Source organism: Trichechus manatus, unplaced genomic scaffold, assembly GCF_000243295.1.
Source record: "Trichechus manatus latirostris isolate Lorelei unplaced genomic scaffold, TriManLat1.0 scaffold00032, whole genome shotgun sequence".
NCBI classification, from domain to species: domain Eukaryota; kingdom Metazoa; phylum Chordata; class Mammalia; order Sirenia; family Trichechidae; genus Trichechus; species Trichechus manatus.
Window position 1 is genome coordinate 5,340,985 of NW_004443968.1, and position 22,876 is coordinate 5,363,860.

At 39.4% G+C, this 22,876-nt stretch overlaps 1 protein-coding gene across 1 annotated transcript in view; it reads left to right on the top strand.

Moving 5' to 3' along the window:
• ADGRV1 (adhesion G protein-coupled receptor V1) overlaps positions 1-22,876 on the top strand; it is a 687,583-nt gene that overhangs the window by 27,053 nt on the left and 637,654 nt on the right. The window contains exons 2-3 of the mRNA XM_023730073.1: positions 13,034-13,707; positions 14,482-14,537. Of these exons, the coding sequence (XP_023585841.1) occupies positions 13,034-13,707; positions 14,482-14,537 (730 nt within the window). The remainder of the gene's footprint in view (positions 1-13,033; positions 13,708-14,481; positions 14,538-22,876) is intronic.

Genomic DNA, 22,876 nt, shown 5'->3' on the forward strand with positions numbered 1-22,876 from the left:
GTTAGTTATGGTTTGTATGCTATTTATGCTGTGTACTAGGACCTCTAGTGTTGACCCTATTTTTTCTTCTATGATCTTTATAGTTTTTGGTTTTATATTTAGGTCTTTGATCCATTTTGAATTAGTTTTTGTGTATAGTGTGAGGTATGAGTCCTGTTACATTTTTTTGCAGATGGACATCCAGTGTTGCCAGCACCATTTGTTAAAAAGACTGTCTTTTCCCCATTTGATGGACTTTGGGCCTTTGTCGAAGATCAGGTGACTCTGGGTGGATGGATTTACATCTGGGATCTTGATTCAGTTCCATTGGTCAATGTATCTGTAGTTGTACCAGTACCAGGCTGTTTTGACTACTGTAGCTGTATAGTAGGTTCTGAGGTCAAGTAGTGTGAGTCCTCCTACTTTATTCTTCTTCTTTAATAGTGCTTTACTTATCCAGGGCCTCTTCCCTTTCCATATAAAGTTAATGATTTTTCTTCCCCCCCATTTCTTTAAAGACTGTTGTTGATATTTGGATCAGGATTGTACTGTATTTGTAGACTGCTTTGGGTAGAACTGTCATTTTCACAATGTTGAGTCTACCTATCCATGAGCATGATATGTTTTTCCATTTATGTAGATCTCTTTTGGTTTCTTGCAGCAGTGTTTTGCAGTTTTCTTTGTATATGCCTTTTACATCCCTGGTTAGATTTATTCCTAAGTATTTTATTTTTTAGGGGCTATTATAAATGGTATTTTTTTCCTGATTTCTTTTCGCCATTCTCTTTATTGGTGTATAGGAATCCAACTGATTTCTGTATGTTTATCTTGTATCCTGCTACTCTGCTGAATCTTTCTATTAGGTCCAGTAGTTTTCTTGTGGAGTCTTTTGGGTTTTCTGTGTATAGCATCACATCATCTGCAAATAGGGACAGTTTTACTTCTTTCTTATGAATTTGGATGCACTTTCTTTTTCCTTCCTTATTGCTCTAGCTAGGACTTCTAGCACAGTGTTACACAGGAGTGGTGATAAAGGGCATCCTTGTCTTGTTCCTGTTCTCAAGGGGAATGTTTTCAGCTTCTCTCCATTAAGAATGATGTTGGCTGTTGGTTTTGTATAGATGCCCTTTATTATGTTGAGGAATTTCCCTTCTAAACCTATTTTATTGAGAGTTTTTATCAAGAATGGGTGTTGGACTTTGTTGAATGCCTTTTCTGCGTCGATTGAGATGATCATGTGATTCTTTTCTTTTATTTATGTGGTGGATTACGTCGATTGATTTTCTAATGTTGAATCATCTTTGCATACTGGTATGAATCCTACTTGATCGTGGTGTATTATATTTTTGATATGATGCTGAATTCTATTGGCTAAAATTTTGTTGAGAATTTTTGCAACTATATTCATAAGAGATATTCGACTGTAATTTTCTTTTTTGTGTGGTGTCTTTGCCTGGTTTTGGTATCAGGGTTATGCTGGCTTCATAGAATGAATTTGGAAGTATCTCTTCATTTTCTATTTTCTGAAATAGTTGGAGTAGTACTGATGTAAGCTTTTCTCTGAATGTTTTATAGAATTCTTCAGTGAAGCCATCTGGGCCAGGGCTTTTTTTTTGTTGGGAGCTTTTTTATTTTTTTTAATAACCTTTACAATGTCTTCTCTTGTTATGGATCTTTTCAGATATTCAACATCAATTTGTAATAGTTTAGGTAGGTAGCGTGTTCCTAGAAATTGGTCCATTTCCTCTAGATTTTCAAATTTGTTGCAGTATAGTTTTTCATAATACTCTGTTATGATCCTTTTTATTTCAATTGGGTCTGTTGTAATGTCCCCATTTCATTTCTTATTTGGGTTATTTGTGTCCTCTTCTGTTTTTCTTGTGTCAGTTTGGCTAGTGGTTTGTCAATTTTGTTGATCCTTTCAAAGAACCAACTTTTGGTTTTGTTGATTCTTTCTATTGTTTTTCTATTCTCTATTTCATTTATTTCTGCTCTGATTTATTATTTCCTTTCTTCTGGTGGCTATAGGCTTCTTTTGCTTCTCTCTTTCTGTTTGTTCTAGTTGTGTAGATAATGTTTTGATTTTGCCCCTTTCTTCCTTTTCCATGTGTGCATCTGTTGCTATAAATTGACCTCTGAGCACTGCCTTTGCTATGTCTCAAAGGTTTTGGTATGATGTATTTTCATTCTCATTTGATTCTAGGAATTTTTTGATTCCATCTCTGATTTCTTCTATTACCCACTGATGTGTAAGCAGGGTATTATTCAGTTTCCATGTAGTTGATTTTTTTTCCTTGCTCTTTCTATTGTTAATTTCTACCTTGATGGCATTGTGGTCAGAGAAGATACTTTGAATTACTTCAACGTTTTGGATCTTGTTGAGGATTGCTCTGTGGCCTAAGGTGTGGTCTATTCTGGAGAACGTTCCATGTGCATTGGAAAAGAATGTGTACTTTGCAGTGGTTGGAAGGAGTGTTCTGTATATGTCTAGGAGGTCAAGTTGGCTGATTGTGACCTTAGGGTCTTCTGTATCTTTGTTGAGTTTCTTTCTAGATGTTCTGTCCTTTATCGAGAGTGGTGTGTTGAAGTCTCCTATTATAGCGGAACTGTCGATTTTTCTTTCCAGTGCTGCTAGAGTTTGTTTTATGTATTTTGGAGCCCTGTCTTTGGGTGCGTAGATATTTATTATGGTTATGTCTCCATGCTGGACTGTCCCTTTAATCATGATATAGTGCCCTTCTTTGTCTTTTATGATGTATTTTGTTTTAAAGTCTATTTTATCTGAGATTACTATTACCATTCCTGCTCTTTTTTGGTGGCTGTTTGCTTGGATATATTTTTTTCCATAGTTTGATTTTTAATAAATTTATTTCTTTGTTTCTAAGGTGTGTCTCTTGTAGACAGCATATTGATGGATCCTTTTTTTTAATCCATTCTGTCACTCTCTGTCTGTTTATGGCTGCAATTAGGCCATTTACGTTCAGTGTAATTATTGATAGGTGTGAGTTTATTGCTGTCATTTTGTAGTGCTTTTTTTCCCTGGTCCTGATGATTTCCTTGTTCCTTTTACGCTCCTGGAAACTCTGGTGGCTTAGTGGTTAAGAGCTACAGCTGCTAGGCAAAAGGTCGGCAGCTTGAATCCACCAGGTGCTTGTTGGAAACGCTATGGGGCAGTTCTACTTTGTTGTATAGGGTCGTTATGAGTCATAATTGACTTGACGGCAATGGGTTCTTCCTCTCCTGTGCTGAATTCCTTTTGTTTGTGGATTTTCTTTTCCATTTCTTTTGTTTTTGTAGATTTTGTTTTTACTGAGACTTTATGTTGTTCTTCTTGATTTTGATAAGTAGGTTTGTTAATTTGCTTTGTGGTTACCTTGAAATTTACCCTTATCTTTCTAGGTGAATCAGTCTATTATTACTTGGTATCACCTTGCTTTGTCTCCATTAGAAAGTTCTATACCTACACTGTTTATTCCCTCTTTTATTGTTCTGACGTTGTTGTTATTTTCAGATTAACCTTTCTGGTTTTCTGTTGTAAATCTTTTGTTTTTGAATACTCTTTGAGAGTTCATTTCCTAGGTTGGTATCTGGCTGGTACGATCTTGCATCCTAGATTCAGGCTGTCATCTGATGTTGTTTGTTCTCAAACCGAAGGACTCTCTTTTATCATTTTTTTATGTTTGGTTTGCTTTTTACATATTCCCTTAATTTCTGTTTATCTGGAAATGTCCTAACTTCACCATCATCATATTTGAATGACAGTTTTGCAGGATATATTATTCCTGGTTGGTAATTTTTTTATTTCAAGGTTTTATATATGTCATCCTATTGCCTTCTTGCCTGCGTGGTTTCTGCTGAGTAATCAGAACTTAGTCTTATTGTTTCCCCTCTGTGTGTGGCTTTTTGTTTTTCTCAGGCAGCTCTCAGGATTCTTTCTTTCACTTTGGTTTTAGCGAGTGTGATTGTGATATGCCTTGATGATATTCTTTTGGACATGGTATTTTTCACCTCCTTGTTCAACAGGCAGGGTCAGTCACTCAGCTATGGTGCAGCAGGGCATGTCCAGCTGAAGGGGAGGGGCTGGGATGGGTTTCTTGTGGCATGTACTGGGGCTGACAAGGTGAACTGGGGGTCAGTGCAGGACAGCTTCTGGTAGGCTGTGCTTATGCTGCTCGGGAATGTAATGTTCAGCACACACAGTGCAGATAGGCAGGAGGCGGGTGGGTTGTGATGTGTGGAGCTAGGTTGGGTATGGGAAAGGAGAGAGAGGAGGGAGAAATGGGAGCCAAAAAAAAAAAGTGCTGAGGGAGCCTTCTTTTGGAGTGGGGAGACGAGAAACTGAGAGATAGGAAAAAAATAAATAAGAATTTTTAAAAAAATGGCCCCAAGTATCCCATTGGTGCAGCTGTGCAGACCAGGGACATGGCTCCCAAGCCACATGGTACAGCCTGGCCAGAAGGGGTGGAGATGATACACAGCACCAGGTATTCAGGAGACAGGAAAAGAAGGTAAGTAGAAACCGACAGGAAACTGAGAAATGAAGAAAAAGAAAAAAGAAAGAGAAAAAAAAAAAAAGAAAAAGGAAAAAAAAAGCCCCCAGGGATTCTCACCAACGTGGCGTCGCAGAGCGGGGAAGCAGTTCCCCAGCCAAGTTTTACTTCACAACCTGTCAAGAAGAAGCAAAGATGGCACGCAGAATCAAGTGTTCAAGAGAAAGGAGGGGGAGGATGTGAGAGGCTGGGAAGAAATCAAAAGAGGCCAAAAAAAGCAACACCAGCAACAAAAAATGGCACTGAAGAAGCCAGCCGGTGTAGGTTGGGCGAATCCGCGCAGCATGTAACCATTGCCTCCCGTGCCTTGGTCGTGGCCCACTGGGAAGTGGAGGATTGGCCTACCGGGGAGCCACAGATCGGCCAGGCCGAGAAGCTGCCGATCAGTCCACCGGGAAGTGGCGAAGGCCGAGGAGGGGGAGGCAGGGTGTGGGGTGGGAAAACGTGTATTGCTTGTTACCAAGTGCTCTGTCTCCTACTGGGAGCTCTGTGAATCTGCTTTCCTGCACTCCCTGTCTGCTGATCTCCAACAGGAGTCCAAGATGGTGGATCTGTGCTGTGTTAGCTGATAGGGGACCTCCACTCGTAACTCTCCTTGCTCTCTGTTCTCTGTCAGTTTCTTATTCCATTTGGTGCTTGGTTGAGTTCTTTCTCTCTTCACTTGTCTCTGTTTTACTTAATTTTTTGGGTCTTTGCTGTGGAGGGATGGCGTGGTGCTTCTGTCTATAGCACCATGTTGTCTCTGCCTCTCTATCCTGTCTTTTTAAGGGGCTTTTGCTTTCTTCATGTATGATGTCCTTGATATCATCCCACAACTTGTCTGATCATCAGTCATTAGTGTTCAAATGTCAAAATGAAATGGAAGGCTTGAAGATCAATATCCTAGGCATTAGTGAGCTGAAATGGACAGGTATTGGCCCCTTTGGATCAGATAATCATATGGTCTCTTATGCCAGGAATGACAAATTGAATGAACAGTGTCACATTCATTGTCAAAAAGAACATTTCAAGATCTATCCTGAAGTACAGTGCTGTCAGTGATAGAATAACATGTATAGGACTACAAGACCAGTTAATGCAACTATTATTCAAATTTGTGCACCAACCACTAATGCTAAAGATGAAGAAATTGCAGATGTTTACCAACTTCTGCAGTCTGAAGTTGGTCAAACATGCAATCAAGATGCATTGATAATTATTGGTAATTTGAATGTGAACGTTGGAAAGAAAGAAGAAGGACCAGTAGTTGGAAAATATGGCATTGGTGACAAAACAATGCTGGAGATCGCATGATAGAATTTTGAAAGACCAATTACTTATTCATTGGAAATACATTTTTTTCAACAATTTAAACAGTGATTATCCATGTAGACCTTGCCGGATGGAATACACAGGAATCAATTTGACCACATCTGTGGAAAGAGAAGATGGAGAAGCTCAGTATCATCAGTCAGAACAAGGCCAGGGGCTGACTGCTGAACAGACCATCAATTGCTCCTATGTAAGTTCAAGTTGAAGCTGAAGAAAATTAAAACAAGTCCACAAGAGCCAAAATACGACCTTGAGTATTCTACCTGAATTTAGGGACTGTCTCAAGAATAGATTTGACTAAATAGCATTGATGCTATGAAATGTTGAAAGTCTTCCTTGAATGCACATTGCACTTAAATCCAAACTCTTCACATGGCCCCCAAACCCCATGTGAGTCTGTCCTTCTCTCTGTCTCCAGCCTCATCTTAGGCCACTCTCTGCCTTTTCAGTATATTTCCATCAAACTGACCTTTCTGTGGCTCAAATATATCAAAACAAATCCTGCCTCATAGCATTTGCAGAAGCTTTTCCCTCTGCATGGTGCACTGTTCCTGGAGATTTTTATATGGCTAGCTCCTTCTCACTATGTCCCTCATTTGAGAGATAGTTCAACTATTCCTTCCTCAGAGGTGCCTTCTCTGATAAATCCCATGGCCACACTTACCCATTACCTTATTTTATTTTCTTTATTATCATTTATCCCTAACAAATATCTTATTTGCTTATTTAGTTTTTTTTGTCTGCCCATTAGAAAGAAAGCTCCACTGGGGTAGGTTCTATGTTTATCTTATTCACTACTCTATCCCCAGCAGCTAGAATAGGCTCTGGTACATAAAAGTCAATACATAGGAAAGGAAGGAAGAATGGAAGCGGGGGTGGAAGGAGACTGGTTTGTATAATAGGGCTCTGTGAAGAACCTAGAAGGCTGTCAAATAAAAAACTTCCCCAGAGTCTATTTCTTTATACTTCAGAATCCAGCCCTTAGCAAAACATAAGACTTGGTCCCCCATTAAAATACAAATATGCCTGAATCAGATATTTTAAATCTCATCCATCATTTACAACTTAGAAAGACTTTGTTCTTCAAATCATGCTTCAGTAAGGAAATCAGAAAGAAAGGAAGAGGATTACGGGGCACCTGCAGGTGGGAGGTGGCAGGTGCCACTGAGATAGAAGGGTACTGAAAGGAAAGTTGAAGGTTCTGAAGACAAAGTTGGCCTAGTTCCTAATTCTGCCTAAATGCAGCACTGAGTGTAAGCCTTTTTCCCTATAGTAAGCTTAATCGAATCAATTCAATAGGTCTAAAATTCGCACTGTAAAGAGTAATTAGTTGTTTAAACCCTAGGAGAAAATTATTGATGTCATACAATTTTCCTTCCTACTCCAATTTAGTTAGTCTTGCATACTAATTAAGCCTTATAAATCTTCTCAAAAGATTTTTTTAGTCCCTAGAAAAATGTGCTTCTGATACTCAAGGTTTCACATATCTAAGTTTAGGCATGTGTAAAGGAATTTCACCAAAGCTTAAGCAGTATCTGCCTCTCCCCACCCCGGAAAAAGTAGAAGTAAGATATGACCTCAAAAGTACCCAATCTGTCTACCACAGGCTTCTTCTGTTTAAGGTTTGGGTCCCACACAAGAAAAACAAAATTAAGGTATTGTCATGAGTTTGCCACAGAGCTGGCCTCTTCTTTCTCTCCCCATTCACATGTTCTGACCCACCTGGAATCTAAGAATAAGGCACCCAACCCTCCCACCTTGCACACCCATATGGAGGTCTCAGTAACTTTTAGTACCTATCATTTTAGTAGTTGACAATGGAAAAACAAGAGTTTAAACCAAATTTTTCAAAGAGCCTGGCACACAGTAGGAGTTCATTAAATATTTGCTGAATGAGTGATATAACTAAACAAATAACTGAAGACGTCCCACTGTCAGATCCGGAACTGAATTAATGAACCAAAGGAAATAATTTCCTGTCCCAAAGGGATAAGAGAATTCATCTTATAGTTGAGAATATTTTAAGCCAGGGATTCTGCTCCTGGGTCAGAGAAAGCCAAATTAATATTCTTGGGGCTTTGGGGAATAAAAAGCCTCAGAATACCTGCGTGATCCCATGAACAGTCTCTCACACAGAGCTATCCCTTGGTGCTACCACCTACTCAAACACTCTACTCCAAACTGATTTTCATTTAACTGACCTCTTGCTTAAGAATATTTAAAACTCAAAAGCATAGTACCTTGAAACTGCCAGACCTTCCTTTCCTTTTCTTCTGAGAGTTCCATAATTCTGCTGACTGCAATGCATATTTTAAATGGGTACACATTTATCCAGAAGCATCACTAGACACAGGAGATGACCATGGACAAAATGTGGTCTCTGGACTCATATTCACGTTGAGTAAGAGAAAGGAGACATAAATTGTGATGATCGAAAGTACAATGTGACTAGTGCCATCAGAGAGATCAAAGGTGATTCAGAGAAAGGAGAGAAGAGATTACTTGTTTGGATCAAGATGACTTTCCTCTTACCTCTGACAGAATATTCACATTCACCCTGCTTTGGTTCCTGGAAGTTGCTGTTATCCTGACAGAACAGCCAGGTGCTCCCAATTACCTCTACCTGTAGGATGTGAGAACCGCCGGTAGTCCAGTGGTTAAGAGCTTGGCTGCTATCCAAAAGGTCAGCAGTTTGAATCCACCATCCACTCCTTAGAAACCCTATGGGGCAATTCTACTCTGTCCTATAGGGTCACTATGAGTTGGAACCTACCTGATGGCAACTTTTTTTTTTTTTTTGTAGGACGTGAGTTAGCCATGCTGTGACTGAATCACATTCAACAGGAACCATGTGTCAACTTTTTTAAACCTCTATCACAGGGGTCAGCCAACTTTTTCTATAAGGGGCCTGACATTAAATATTTTAGGCTTGTGGGCTATAGAGTCTCTATCACAACTTCAACTCTGCCATTGTAGCATGAAATCAGCCAAAGAGTATATAAACAGATGAGTATGTGTGTGTTCCAATAACACTTATTTACAAAACGAGGTGGTGGACCAGAAATGGCCCTAGGGCAGTAGTTTTTTGACCCTTGCTCTATGCAGAAGCAAAAATTGCTTTATTTATCCAGTTCTATTTTTAATCCTGTGTCCTAAATGATTAATTTACTCAAGAAATATTTACTGAGTGTTAATGATATATGATGCCTCAGAGATATAAAGACAAATGAGGATATGATTCCAGGCCTCAAGAAGCTTTCTGTAGGAGAACTGGAGAGTAACAGTGCCACATGCATTGTCAAAAAGAACATTTCAAGATCTATCCTGAAGTATAACACTGTCAGTGATAGGATAATATCCATACACCTCCAAGGAAGACCAGTTAATATGACTTTTATTCAGATTTATGCACCAACCAGTAATGCTAAAGATGAAGAAACTGAAGATTTTTACCAACTTATGCACTCTGAAATTGGTCAAACATGCAATCAAGATGCATTGATAATTACTGGTGATTTGAATGTGAAAGTTGGAAACAAAGAAGAAGGATCAATAGTTGGAAAATATGGCCTTGGTGACAGAAACTATGCCAGAGATCACATGACAGAATTTTGCAAAACAAACGAACTATTCATTGGAAATATATCAACAACATAAACGGTGACTATGCATGTGGAACTCACCAGATTGAATACGCAGGAATCAAATCAAATACATTTGTGGAAAGAGATGATGGAGAAGCTCAATATCATCAGTCAGAACGAGGCCAGGGGCTGACTGAGGAACATGCCATCAGTTGCTCATATGCAAGTTCAAATTGAAGCTGAAGAAAATTAAAACAATTCCACAAGAACCAAACTACAGCCTTGAATATATCCAGCCTGCATTTAGAGACCATCTTAAGAATAAAATTGACACATTGAAAACTAATGACCGAAGACCAGACCAGTTGCTGGATGAAACTGTACGTAGACCAAGAGGCAGAAGTTCAAACAGAACAAGGGGATACTGCGTGGTTTAAAATCAGGAAAAGTGTGCGTCAGGGTTGTATCTTTCTACCATACTTATTCAATCTGTTTGCTGAGCAAATAATCCAAGAAGCTGGACTATATGAAGAAGAATGCCCCATCAAGATTGGAGGAAGACTCATTAACAACCTGTCACATGCAGATGACACAACCCTGCTTGCTGAAAGTGAAGAGGACTTGAAGCACTTTCCATATTTTTATGCAAATAACGTGAACCTTCCATGTTTATTTGCCAACAGCTCCTTTCCTTAGGGAGGTATTTTCATAAGCGTGCTATGCTAATTTTTTTTTTACAGCAAAATGTGAAAAAAAAGGGGCTCATCATTCTTATGAAAATATCTCGAGGGGGCAAGGAGCAGTTGGCGTGTGTAATATTTTCGTAAAAATACAGTACTGATGAAGATCAAAGACTACGGCCTTCACTGGATTATACCTCAACATAATGAAAACAAAAATGATAAATGGAGAGAATACTGAAGTTGTCAAGGATTTCATTTTACTTGGATCTACAATTAGTGCCCTTGAAACCAGTGGTTAAGAAATCAAACAACTTACTCCATTGTGCAAATATGCTGCAAAAGATCTCTTTAAAGTGTTAAAAAGCAAAGATGTCACTTTGAGGACTAAGGTGCCCCTGACCCAAGCTATGGTACTTTCAATCACCTCATATGCAAATGAGAAAGCTGGACAATGGATAAGGAAGACCAGAGAAAAATTGATGCCTTTGAATTATGGTGTTGGCGAAGAATAATGAATGTACCATGGATTGCCAGAAGAATGAACAAAGCTGTCTTGGAGGAAGTACAGCCAGAATGCTACTTAGAAGTGAGGATGGTCAGACTTTGTCTCATTTACTTTGGACAAGTGATCATGAGGGAGCAGTCCCTGGAGAAGGGCATCAGGCTTGGTAAAGTAGAGGGTTAGCAAAAAAGATGAAGACCCTCTAGAGATGGATTGACACAGTGGCTGCAACAATGGGCTCAAACATGGCAACGATTGTGAGGATGGCGCAGGACCAGGTAGTGTTTCATCTATTGTACACGGGGCCATTGTGAGTCAGAAGTGACTAGACAACCAAAAAATGAGTTGCTGTCGATTCCATTCTGACTCATGGTGACCCCATATGTGTCAGAGAGAACTGAGCTCCATAGAGTTTTCAAGGATATTATCTTTCAGAAGCAGGTTGCCAGACCTTTCTTCCAAGGTGCCTCTGAGTGGGTTAGAACCACCAAACTTTGGGTTAGTAGTCAAATGCTTAACCATTTGCACCACCCAGGGACTACTTTGTCAAATATATGGGCTAAACATACCAGCTATACTCTTTCCTGTGAATCTGTTCTTCAAGGCCAAGATCCTCAGCTCTCTGGAGAAGCCTTCCAGCAATCTATATAATATATTCCTCTTTGGAGACCCTCTTGTACTCTCTGGGCCGTTCATTTTTCCCTTTGCACATTTTGCTTTTTGGCTGATTAAAATATCACCCCAGAGAGAGTGCAAGCTCAATGAATTCAGAGTTGAGTTTTAGAGACTGTTCTCTCTCCCACAGTGCCTCCACTGTCTTCTGCTTACTAAGCACCCAGTAATATGTATTAATGCATAGCGACTTTTTCCGTGATGTAGATTAAAGGAGGATGATGGGTGTAACTATTCATTTCAAGCTATACAAAGAGTAAATATGTGTCCTGAGCAAGTCAAGTTTTGGGGGAATATGTTTAATCATGGAACTTGGTGAAACAATGATTAAGGTAGAATAACTGGTTGGTAGACATCGACTTTGACAGGGTCTTAATAAAGTAACATTTAGCCACAAATGAGGCTTTTAACTATGCTAATAATAAAAAAAAACCTGTGCTTTGAGTATGTTTTAGTAAGATTTAAAAAAAATCAGTAAGATTTCTAATCTTTTTTGTTTTCTGTTTCACATTGTGGCTACATAGGTATTTGATTCATGGTTTGCTTTTAAATTATCCTTGAGGTTGAGTTCCTATACTGCAGGATTTAGTAAGTACGCCTGTCTGTGTTTACTTTGTTAACATGCAGGATGGATTTACAGGCTTCAGTCACATCACAGCTTCTAGGCCCAGGTCCAACCTTTGTAGATTAGCCTCACAGAAAAACTGTTCAATCTCCTTGATCATTAGATTGCTCTTCTCATTTACCGTTTTTTTAGTGCCTTGAAGTCCAGCATTTTCATTTCCATGCAGTTTCTCTATGAGAACCTTTTTGCCTGCATAACCCTTGCCTTTGATGCCCAGTTGTTTGTTGACTGCAGCAACTTTGAAATGAGGTATTCAGCAGCAGCCAGTGGTAATGCTAAATTAGTTTTCCTGTTTAGCAGTCTGTAACTCAAAAGTAACTATCTGGTTATTCCTACTCTAATTCATTAGGAAGAGTACCCATGGGCACCACATTCAGAATTAGGAGATACAGTACCTAGTCCTGCCTCTGTCTTCAACAAAGCGACTCGATCAGCTCTAGTGTTTAGGGTTTTTTTTTTCCTTTCATAAAATTATCGGTGAGGTGGTGCTGGACTGCTAATCTTTAACATCTCTCCCAGTTTCAAACTTTAATGGTTCTGAGAATGCTGCATGTGCTTTTAAAAAAGCTCTAGTGAAGATGGGGATTTGCATGTTGTTGATGTTACGGTCTGACGTTGGGGGCTTCACTTTTAAGCCCTAGGAATAATAGCCAACATTTGTTTAGGATTTACCACTTTACACAGATCTCATGTAATTCTTTTAACAGCTGTATAAGCTAGGAATTAATCATCCTATTTTAAAAATAAGGTGATAAATTATCCCAGATGTTGACCTCAGTCTCTGCTTATAAGTGTGTGTGGGTAGGTTCCACCTTTCTAATATTTTATCAGTTTATGCACACATTCTCATGGGGTGAATACCTCGGGGAGTGCTTCAATGTTCAAATAAGTGACTTTTTAGAAGTAAGACTTGGTAAAGTGGGTCCTCTCCCCAGGAAGAAAAAACGGAATGGCATACAAAGGAGTACCAGGGCCCCAGGACGCAGTGCTCCGCTGCCTAGGTTGGGGGATTTCTTGTGTTTATGGGGACGACTAGAAAGTTTAGCCAAGAAGCACCACTAGAAAGCGCCTACCTCACACCCTGCCTGTGAAGCACGAGCACAAGCAGGGTTCATGCTATCCTGCAGTTCCGGCGGGTCAGCTTAGGCGTCTCGCCTCTGGAAGAGTCCATCAGAGATGGCCAAGGCAGGGTGTTCCCGACGCCGGAGCGCCGACCTGGCTGCCCGCTGCGCAGAGAAGAGCGCGCTGCGGTGGGCGGCCACCCCCGCTCCGCTGGTCAGGTGAACGCAGCCCCGAGAGCCACGGGTCCTATTGGAGCAGAGGGATGGAGGGGAGAAGGAGGGAGAGGGAGGAAAAGGAGGAGGAGGATGGAAACCCTCTCCTGGCCGGATAGCGGGAGAAAGAGAGTCTTTAGTCCCGGGGAGGCGTGGGGACCAGAGCGAGAAGAACAACGAGGGCGTACGAAAGGAGGAGCGGCGGGGACCGCAGGGCGCGCGCGAATGTCGGTGACCCTGGGGCCAGGTAGGCTATGGCTGGGGGCGGTTGCTGCCAGCATCCGGGTGCCCCTTGGGGAGCGCCCGCAGCATCCGCGGCGGCGCTGTGTCGCTGCTCCGCACCTGTTGCTGGAGGTGGGAGAGCGGGCGGCGCGGAGGGCTGACCGCGGCGGGGGCTCCCAGAGACTGGGAACACCGTCTGCGCCGCGGGCTGCGAGTAACGGGGCAGTATGCACCGCTGCTACTTTAAGTAAACGTCGCATTCCTTCCCACGCACCCTTTCCAAAAGCTGCCTGGTCAAAAGGAAGGTGAGAAGTAAATGAGCAGAGGGAAAAGTTTCCTTTCTTCTCTTTCTGCCTGTTTGAAACCCGAACCATAACTTTAATTTAAAAATGTGTGGCTGGAAAATAACCGACCAAGAACGGCGCGCCATAGATAATACTAATAATGGGAAGAGCTGAAATAAATTTAGAGTCTTGTTTATGTTCCAAAATAGCCGATGCGTTGAAGAACTTTCATGGAAATGCACTGATTTCACAGAGTTTGGTTAAGCGCTCCACTGCTAACTGAAAGGTCTGCGAACCCACCAGCGGTTCCGCGGGAGAAAGATGTTAGCAGGTTGCGTCAGTAAAGATTACAGTCTTGGAAACCCTATGGGGCAATTCTGCTCTGTCGTGTGGGGTCACTGTGAGTGCGAATGGACTCGCTGGCAGTGGGTTATATATGTATGTATATATATATATATACATATACACTCGTACCCGTTGCCAGCGAGTGGATTCCAACTCTTAGCGACCCTGTAGGACACAGTAGAACTGCCCCAAGGAGCCGGTGGTGGATTCGAACTGACGACCTTTTGGTTAGCAGCCGAGCTGAGCTCTTAACCACTGCTTCACCAGGGCTCCATATGTAGATATAGATAGCTATATATATATATATATATCACATTTTTAATGTTTAAAACTGTTTTAAAATTTATTTTTTCCTTAAAACTAAAAACAAACTATTGTAATGTTGATCCAGGAAAAAAGATTTTAAATTGCGATATTAAATTTTTCTATGTAACTTTTGTTTTAAACCAGCTTTTTACATTTCATGGAACCCACGACTTTTAAATATGTGTGTAATGTGTTCATAAGTAAGCTGCATACTGTTTTAAAAATTATTGAAATCAAATCTTACAGGTATATAACTAGCTAGACTAAAAGTCAAAAATATGCTTTAATACAGGATTATTATAAAATTTCTTGCTTAAGTTATTATTATCTTAAATTGCTAAAGTGTTTTTTCCTCTCCATTGTGTGTCTTTTATCAAAAGAACTGGATTGAACAACACCCACACAAAAGCTTTAAAGAAAAGAAAAAAGGATGTTCTGTACAAATGAACACTGGCTAACTTTATAGGCTAATGACAAACTCTTAAGCCTGTGTAACATTAGAGGAAATTATAGGCTGAGTGTGTGTGTGTGTGTGTGTGTGTGTGTGTGTGTGTATGTGTGCGCGCCAAATGCAGTCTGAACTGTGTTATAATAAAATACATTAAATATTTGTAATTTGGTATAGCATCTTAGCGCTGCCATTAATTTACAGTGACTTTGAACCATTCACCCATGCTTCTGAGTCGTAGTTTCCTCATTTATAAAATAAACGGATTGGACTAGGTGATTACTAAAACTTATTTCAGCTAAAATTTATGTCTCAAGATTACCACTTTTTAAAACAAGTACCCAAAATGTACACACTAAAAAAAAGTATGACTGAATCCTATCACCATGTTCTTATTTCCATGTTGAATGACAATAGTAGTAACCTCCAACTGAATGCCTGTGCCATGAATTCTAAGAAGCCCTTTATATAATCTCATTTAACACTCACAATACCACTGTAAATTAAATAGTGCTATACTAATTTACAGATAATGACACAGAGGGTTTAAGCTCCTTGTCCAAAATTCTCCAGTTAGTGAGTACAGGATCAAAGATTTTTTTCATGCGTATTCTAAGCACCTATACAATGCTGAATGTGATGATTAAAAGCTGAAACTGCTGGTAAACTAATCTTAGACTACGCTGTAAATCGATAATGGGGTGAAGGTAAGTTATGTAACAGCACTGAGTCTTGATACAATAAATAAAGAAATGATATATGTCAATAATTATTATATTCTAATAAGAATTATAGTTTTAGCTATATATATATAGCAAATATTGAATGGCAGTTATGTTCATTGTTGGAAAATGATAATATGAGATACAGTTGGACCACAGATGCTTTTATGATAATAAAAATAACTATTAGAAGTAACATGGGAGGGTAGAAGTTAGTACTAGGCCAAAGTATTTCCAAAGTCTTTCTACTTGGAGCTGCCCTTGCTCATGTTCAAGAGCATTAATGTCACACCCCAAGTGAAAGGTTAACTTGGCCATTAAATGTTGGATTTATTGCCACTCAACCAAATACTACTCCATGGATTTTCTTAAAATCCCCATGGCTTCTGAACTTTTGTTAAAAACTTTAAGGCTGGTTGTGTAATATTTTCCCAACTAGAATTCAGAATTCCTGAAGAAAGAGTAACTGTGTTATATACTTCTCTAGTGTCTGTAAGATGGAGCAAAGTGAAATTGGATAAATGACTTTGTTACTAATTTACCTGTGACAAGTCATTATGTTATGCACTGGGTCTGAAATCTGTACAGTGCCATCACCATTTTTACCTCACATGGAGGATAACTAGACAATTTACAGATGCTTATAAAGCGTATTGAGCTTCTTAGATGGTGCTTGTTTAATTTGAATATAAAACATGGTGTGTTACCATGGAGAGTTTTGGACGGGTTTATCCTTGATTTGAGGGAAAGGTCACACAGCTAGTATCACACACATTTGAATCTACATTTCCTTCTTCCTTCTCTCCCTTCTTTCCTCCCTACCTCCTTCCCACAGTACCTCCCTACTTTTCATTTTTTTTAAGACTTGGAAATAACGTTTTTTCTGATTACAAATATAATGCAAAGACACATATGAAATTCAAACAATACAAAAGTAAGGAAAAATCACCAGAAACCTCACTCTCCAAAGGTTTCGGTGTTCATCCAGCAAGAGAGATGTCTTGCTTCCCTTAACTCCTGCAGAATCAGGATGGTTGCTGAATTATTTATTGAAACTGTTTATGGGTGAAAACTCTATTTAGTCTTAGTATTTTATCACTTTCAGGCAGTTCACACTTCATGAGAAATTAAGATAAACATACTCCTAATAAACCAGACTCTTTATACTTCATGTAGAATGAAGTAGTACAGAAGGTTTTTTTCCCATGCAGGTATATGCTTCCCTTTCTGCCTTTACAAGGCAGGATTGGGGGACCTGAGGCATCTTCACACATATGGCCGGCTCTCCACTATATCAGGATGTCAGGCCACACAGGAAGCCACAGCACCCCAGCTCTGTTGCCCTGATAGAGGTGTGGCAGAGGAGGAGAAAGGTGGAGCTGGAACACAGGAGGCTGTGGTAATACAAAGGCTGTGTTTTCTGATTCCACTGTGACACACTATACACTTTAAAAAGCACCAGACCAAGTCCCTCCCCCAGCTGCAGGGCAGGTGGTCATGGGACCCTTTTCTCGTGCAGTCAGGCGTAAGTCTGGCTATACCTCAAACGAGGGCAGGATGCTGACAGGGCATTTCTCATTCATTTATTCAGGATTCTGAAACCCAGAATGGACTTTCATTTAAAGCGGAAAAACTAGCTCTTGCAATAATTGTCCATAAATGAGTTTTGAACCAATACTCACAAAATTATTAGGTATAAAACGAGGCCAGGAGTCTCTCTGAGAGAGGCAGTGACAGCTCTTTATATGCATTTGAATTTAATTACATCAGATATATTCATGTTTTAAAGATTATAGTGTCTGATTATTTTAACTTCATAAATTTGTTATTCAAAACTCATTTTCCCTAGGTACATTTCCTTGATTTGTGCTATATTTGAGCAAGAGTTCTTTCATGCCTTACTTTATTAGGGGCTTAACATGGCTTTAATCCAACCATCTGTTCGCATTTTGGCACATCAGCACATTGGAGGTGCTGGTAGGGGCTAAATAAATTTCCCACATCGTAAAGGTTAGGGAAAGAGCTACCTTTCTGAATAGATTTCAAATGATTCTCAGCAAGACAATGGTACAGAAGTGGAGTAAAAATGCATTTCATTCTCTGAAGCACAAGGTCCCCTGTCTGTCTTTAGTTTTGCTGAAAGGCAATTAGCATTTCAACCAGCCAATTTGGTTACATGCAACGAAGTACTTGGGTTTATAATTTGCTGCTCTCAGTCTGAGGCTGTTGAGCGCTAGCTCTTATGTAATCCTCTCCAAGTAGCCTTCTCTCCAGCATAGTTATTGTTGCAGGTCTTAAATAACTAATCAACAGAGAGTTTTCCTTGCCTTCAACTGTAGGGTGCCATAGGGCAAGGAAAAATGAAATGCCAAGCTAATAAGGGGATGATTGTAATTATTAAATAGTCATTATTGAAATGTGGCACAGTTTGAAAGATACAGAATAGCTTAAATAAAATGCAACTCCAAAAAAGGCATTGTGTAACACTGTTAATAGTTTATTTCTGCGTGCAGCATGCACGATAAACAGAGAGTATATACTGGAATTAATTGAGCTAAGATGACTCAAAATTAACAAAGAAGATATTTTTAATTATTTATATCAACTTTGCTCTTTCTGCAAGAATTAATTCTGTTGGGAATACAAGTAAAAGAGAAATTCTTAAGTGTTATATCAAATGAAAAAATGTTCTGAGGCATATTGCAGAAATAATCTGAGGTTTTGTATCTATGTTCTAATTTAAAATAAGATTTTGTTAACCTCTTTAGCCATGAATTCTGATAATTAGGTAATATTAATATACTTCATAGTATATACTCATATTCCTCTGTAGGAAACACTGTATGTTATGATAATCCTTTTGTTAGGATAATTGGAATGATATTATCCTTTAATCCACGTCATGGGTCAGTAATTCGATTTAGCTCATCTTTTAATGCAGAACTGTTCTTGCAAAGGTGTACTTATGTAATCATTTGGAAGTAAAATAATACATTCTCATTTTTCAAATAATGTTTAACTGAAAGAAGGCATAATAAAGAGCAATGTTTTAGATACAAGCCTTACAAGCGATCAATATAATTTTAAGAATTACATTGTCTTCTATATTTTGGATCTGTGATTACGCAGAGAAAGCCCTATCTGCAGCTACAATTAGAGTCATTAGTATATTATTGGACTGAATTCAACAGTGTGGATGAGCAGCAGTGAAACTAAAAAGGCTTACTTGTCCGTTGGCAGACTCCTCAGATAAGGATAGAAAGTGTTCTGAAAAAAGTGGGACTTGATCTGGTCTCTGAGGAATGGTGGAGGAGAGTGGGAAGTGGTGGAGAAAAGAGTATGGAGAGTAGCTTGAATCAAAGGTGCAGAGGCGAGAGCAATCCAAGTGTCTTGTCCTATAAGCACATTAGATCAACTTGACAGGAACAGTTGAAGGAAAAGAAAAAGATGGTTGGAAACGCAGGGTGGGTTAGATTATTTTTGTTGAGATACAATTCACACACTACAAAACTCACCCTTATAAAGTATACAATACAGTGGTTTTTAGTATATTTACAATGTTGTGCAACCTACACCACAGTCAATTTCAGAACAATTTCATCACCTTAAAAAGAAACCCCATACCCACTAGGTTTCATTCCTTCCCTTCTTTTTCCCCCTTGTGTCTGCTCCACCAGCCCAGCTCCAGACAACTACTAATCTACTTTCTTTACAGACTTGTCTATTCTGAACAATTTATGTAAATGGAATCATACAATATGTGGCCTTTCGTGACTGGCTTCTTTCACTTAGCATGTTTTAAGGTTCATCCATGTTGTACCATATGTTAGTACTTAATTCCTTTTTTTTTTGAACTTCATTTCTTTTTGATGCTGAATACTGTTCCATTGTTTGAATGGACCACATTTCACATTTTGGTTATCCATTTATCAGCTGATGGACATTTGGGTTGTTTCCACTATTTTCTTTTTTTGCTGTTATGAATAATGCTATGGGTTTTTTGTAGACTGTCTTTAACAGATTGAGGAATTTCCTTTTTATTCTTAGTTTGTTGAGTGTTTTTTTTTATCATGAATAGGTGTTGGATTTTGTCAGGTGCTTTTTTTGCATTTATTGAATGATCATATGGTTTTTGTCCTTTTTCTATTAATATGATACATTGTACTGATAAATTTTTGTGTTTTGACACAATATTGCATTTCTGGGATAAATCCCCCTTGGTCATGGAGTATAGTTTATTTTATATCTTAAACTATATTTATTTGATTTGCTAGTATTTTGTTAAGAATTTTTGCTTCTGTGTTATATATTCATAAGGGATATTGGTCTTTCTTTTCTTGTGATGTCTCTGGTTTTGATATCAGGGTAATACTAGCATTAGAGAATGATTTGGGGAAGTGTTCTATTATATTCTATTATTTTGAAAGAGTTTGTGAAGGATTGGTGCTAATTCTTCTTAAAATGTTTGGTAGAATTCACCAGAGAAGCCATCTGTACGTGGGCTTTTCACACTAGGACGTTTTTTGATTGCTTATTTAATGTCTTTACTTGCTATAAACCAAAAAAAAAAAAAAACTGGCAACATGGCGCTATAGTCAGAAGCACCATGCCGTCCCTCCACAGCAAAGATCCGAAAAACTAAGTCAAACAGAGTCACACATCAGTCCTGAAACCCTAACCATCAAATGAAGAGATAAAGAACTCAGCCAAGCACCGAATGGAATAAGAAACTGACCAAGAACAGAGCGTGAGGAGAGATACATGCAGAGGTCCCCTATCAGCTACCTCAGCACTGATCCGCCATCTTGGACTCCTGTCGGAGATCAGTGAACCGGAGGTATGAGAAAGCAGCTTCATGGAGCTTCCAGCAGGAGACAGAACAACCAGTAACCCACGATATAGGCTTTCCCACCCCCCACCCTTCTTCACCTCCATTTAGCCTCCTCTGCTTCCTGCAGTCACTGTCTACTGGCTGGGAAGTACGAACTTCCCACCAGTGCTGCTTGGATTCCACCCGCCCACACTGGCCAGCTCCCTGAGTGCCATTTGTTGGCTGCTGGTGTTGCTTTTTTCCACTTCTTTAGATTTCGTCCTTACCTCTCACCACTTCCCTCTCCTTTCTCTCAAATACCTGGCTCCGTGCGCCATCTTTGCTTCTTCCCGAAAGGTAGTGAAACACCACTCGACTGTGAAACTGCTTCCTGGCCCGTGCCGCCGCGCTGGTGGGACCTCCGGGGCTTTTTTGTTTGTTTGCTCTGATTTGTTCTGTTTTGATTTGTTTTCTTTTTCTTTTCTCAGCTTGAGAGCCCCTTCTAGCCGGGCAGTACCACGTGGCTTGGAAGCTAGTCCCTTACTCTGCGCAGATGCACAGGGATATCCGTGGGGGGCACTTCTTTTTTTCTTGTTTTTTTTTTTTCATTTCTTGTTTAGTTTTCTTCTCTCTCTTATTCCCTTTTTGTCTTTCTTCATTTCCAGTTTCTCAATTTATTCATTTTTTTCTTTTACCCTTTTTCTTTTTTTTTCATTTTTGTTTTTCGCCATTTCTCAGTCTCTCACCTCTCCACTCCAGTAGCAAGCTCCCTTAGCACTCTTTTTGTGTGTGTGTATGTCTTTGGCTCCTGTTCCTCTGTCCTCTCTCTCATTTTTCCCATACACATCTTAGCTACACACATCACAATCTACCCCCTCCTTCCTGCCTACCTGCACCATGTGCTGAACATCACACTTCCAAGCAACACAGGCACGGCCTACTGGAACCTGCCCTGCACTGATTCCCGGTCTGTACTGTCAGCCCTGGTACGTGCCATAAAAAACCTATCCCAGCAACTTCCCTTCAGCTGGACCTGCCCTGCTGTACCATACCTGAGGGACTGACCCTGCCCATTGGAGAAAGAGGTGAAAAGTATCGTGCCCACAGATGAGCAAACAGTAAAGAATGCACAGCCGGCCTGCTCAGACATAACCAAATAAAACAAAAAAAAGGATGAAACAAACAAATCTACAATCAGTAAATGGGGAAATAACCACTGAATGCCTCGAAGACAGCAGACAATATCAAAACATTTACAAAAACAAGACAGGATGGTTCCAGTAGGCATCCAAACTAAAACACCAGATGACCTTCTAGTAGAAGAAAAGGCACTAGACCTAACTGATAGGGAATTGAAATCTCTAATATTCAGAATTATCCAAGAGTTGAAGCAAAAAACAGACAAAAATGAGGAAAAAATAGACAAAGTCATGGAAAAGGCAGACAAATTCATGGAAAATACAGAAAAAAAAGTAAGATGCTAAAATAAATTCACAACTAGAAATCATACAAAACAACAATTAGAAATCCAAAAGATAAACAACATGATTTCAGAAATAGACAGTGTCGTAGAAGAGCTGAGGAGCAGGTTTGAAACAATGGAAGACAGGATCCACAAAATTGAAGACAAACACTTGGATACAACTCTGTCTGAGGAAAAATCAGAAAAAAAACAATGAAGAAAAATGAAGAAACCCTGAGAATTATGTGGAATACAATCAAAAGTAAAAATCTACGGGTGATCGGAGTTCCAGAACGGGGAGAAAACAGAAAACACAGAGAGGATTATTGAAGAACTGCTGACAGAAAACTTCCCCAATATCATGAAAGATGAAAAGCTGACCATCCAAGAAGCTCAACGAACTCCATATAGAATAGACCCCAAAAGAAAATCACCAAGGCATATCATAATCACACTCGCTGAAACCAAAGACAGACAAAGAATCTTGAGAGCAGCTCGAGAAAAACAAAAAGTCACATACAGAGGAGAAACAATAAGACTAAGCTTGGATTATTCGGCAGAAACCAGCAGGCAAGAAGGCAATGGAATGACATATATAAAACCTTAAAAGAAAAAAATTGCCAGCCAAGAATTATATATCCTGCAAAACTCTCATTCAAATATGATGGTGAAACTAGGTCATTTCCAGATAAACAGAAATTAAAGGACTATGTAAAAACCAAACCAAACTTACACGACTTATTAAAGGAAGTCCTTCCATCTGAGAACAAACAATATCAGACCACAGGCTTAATATAGGACACAGGATTGTACTAGCCAGATATCAATCTAGGAAATGAACTCTTAAGGACTATGCAAAACCAAAAGAATTACAGAAGGGAACCAGGGAGGTTAATCTGTAAATGATAACAGCATCAGAACAATAAAAAAGGGAATAAATGGTATAGATATAGAACCTTCTAATGGAGAGGAAGTCAAGCGATACCAAGTAATAATAGACTAGTACAAATCTAGGAAGATAAGGGTAAATTTCAAGGTAACCACAAAGAAAGTTAACAAACCTACTCATCAGAATAAAGAAGAATAACATAAAGTCT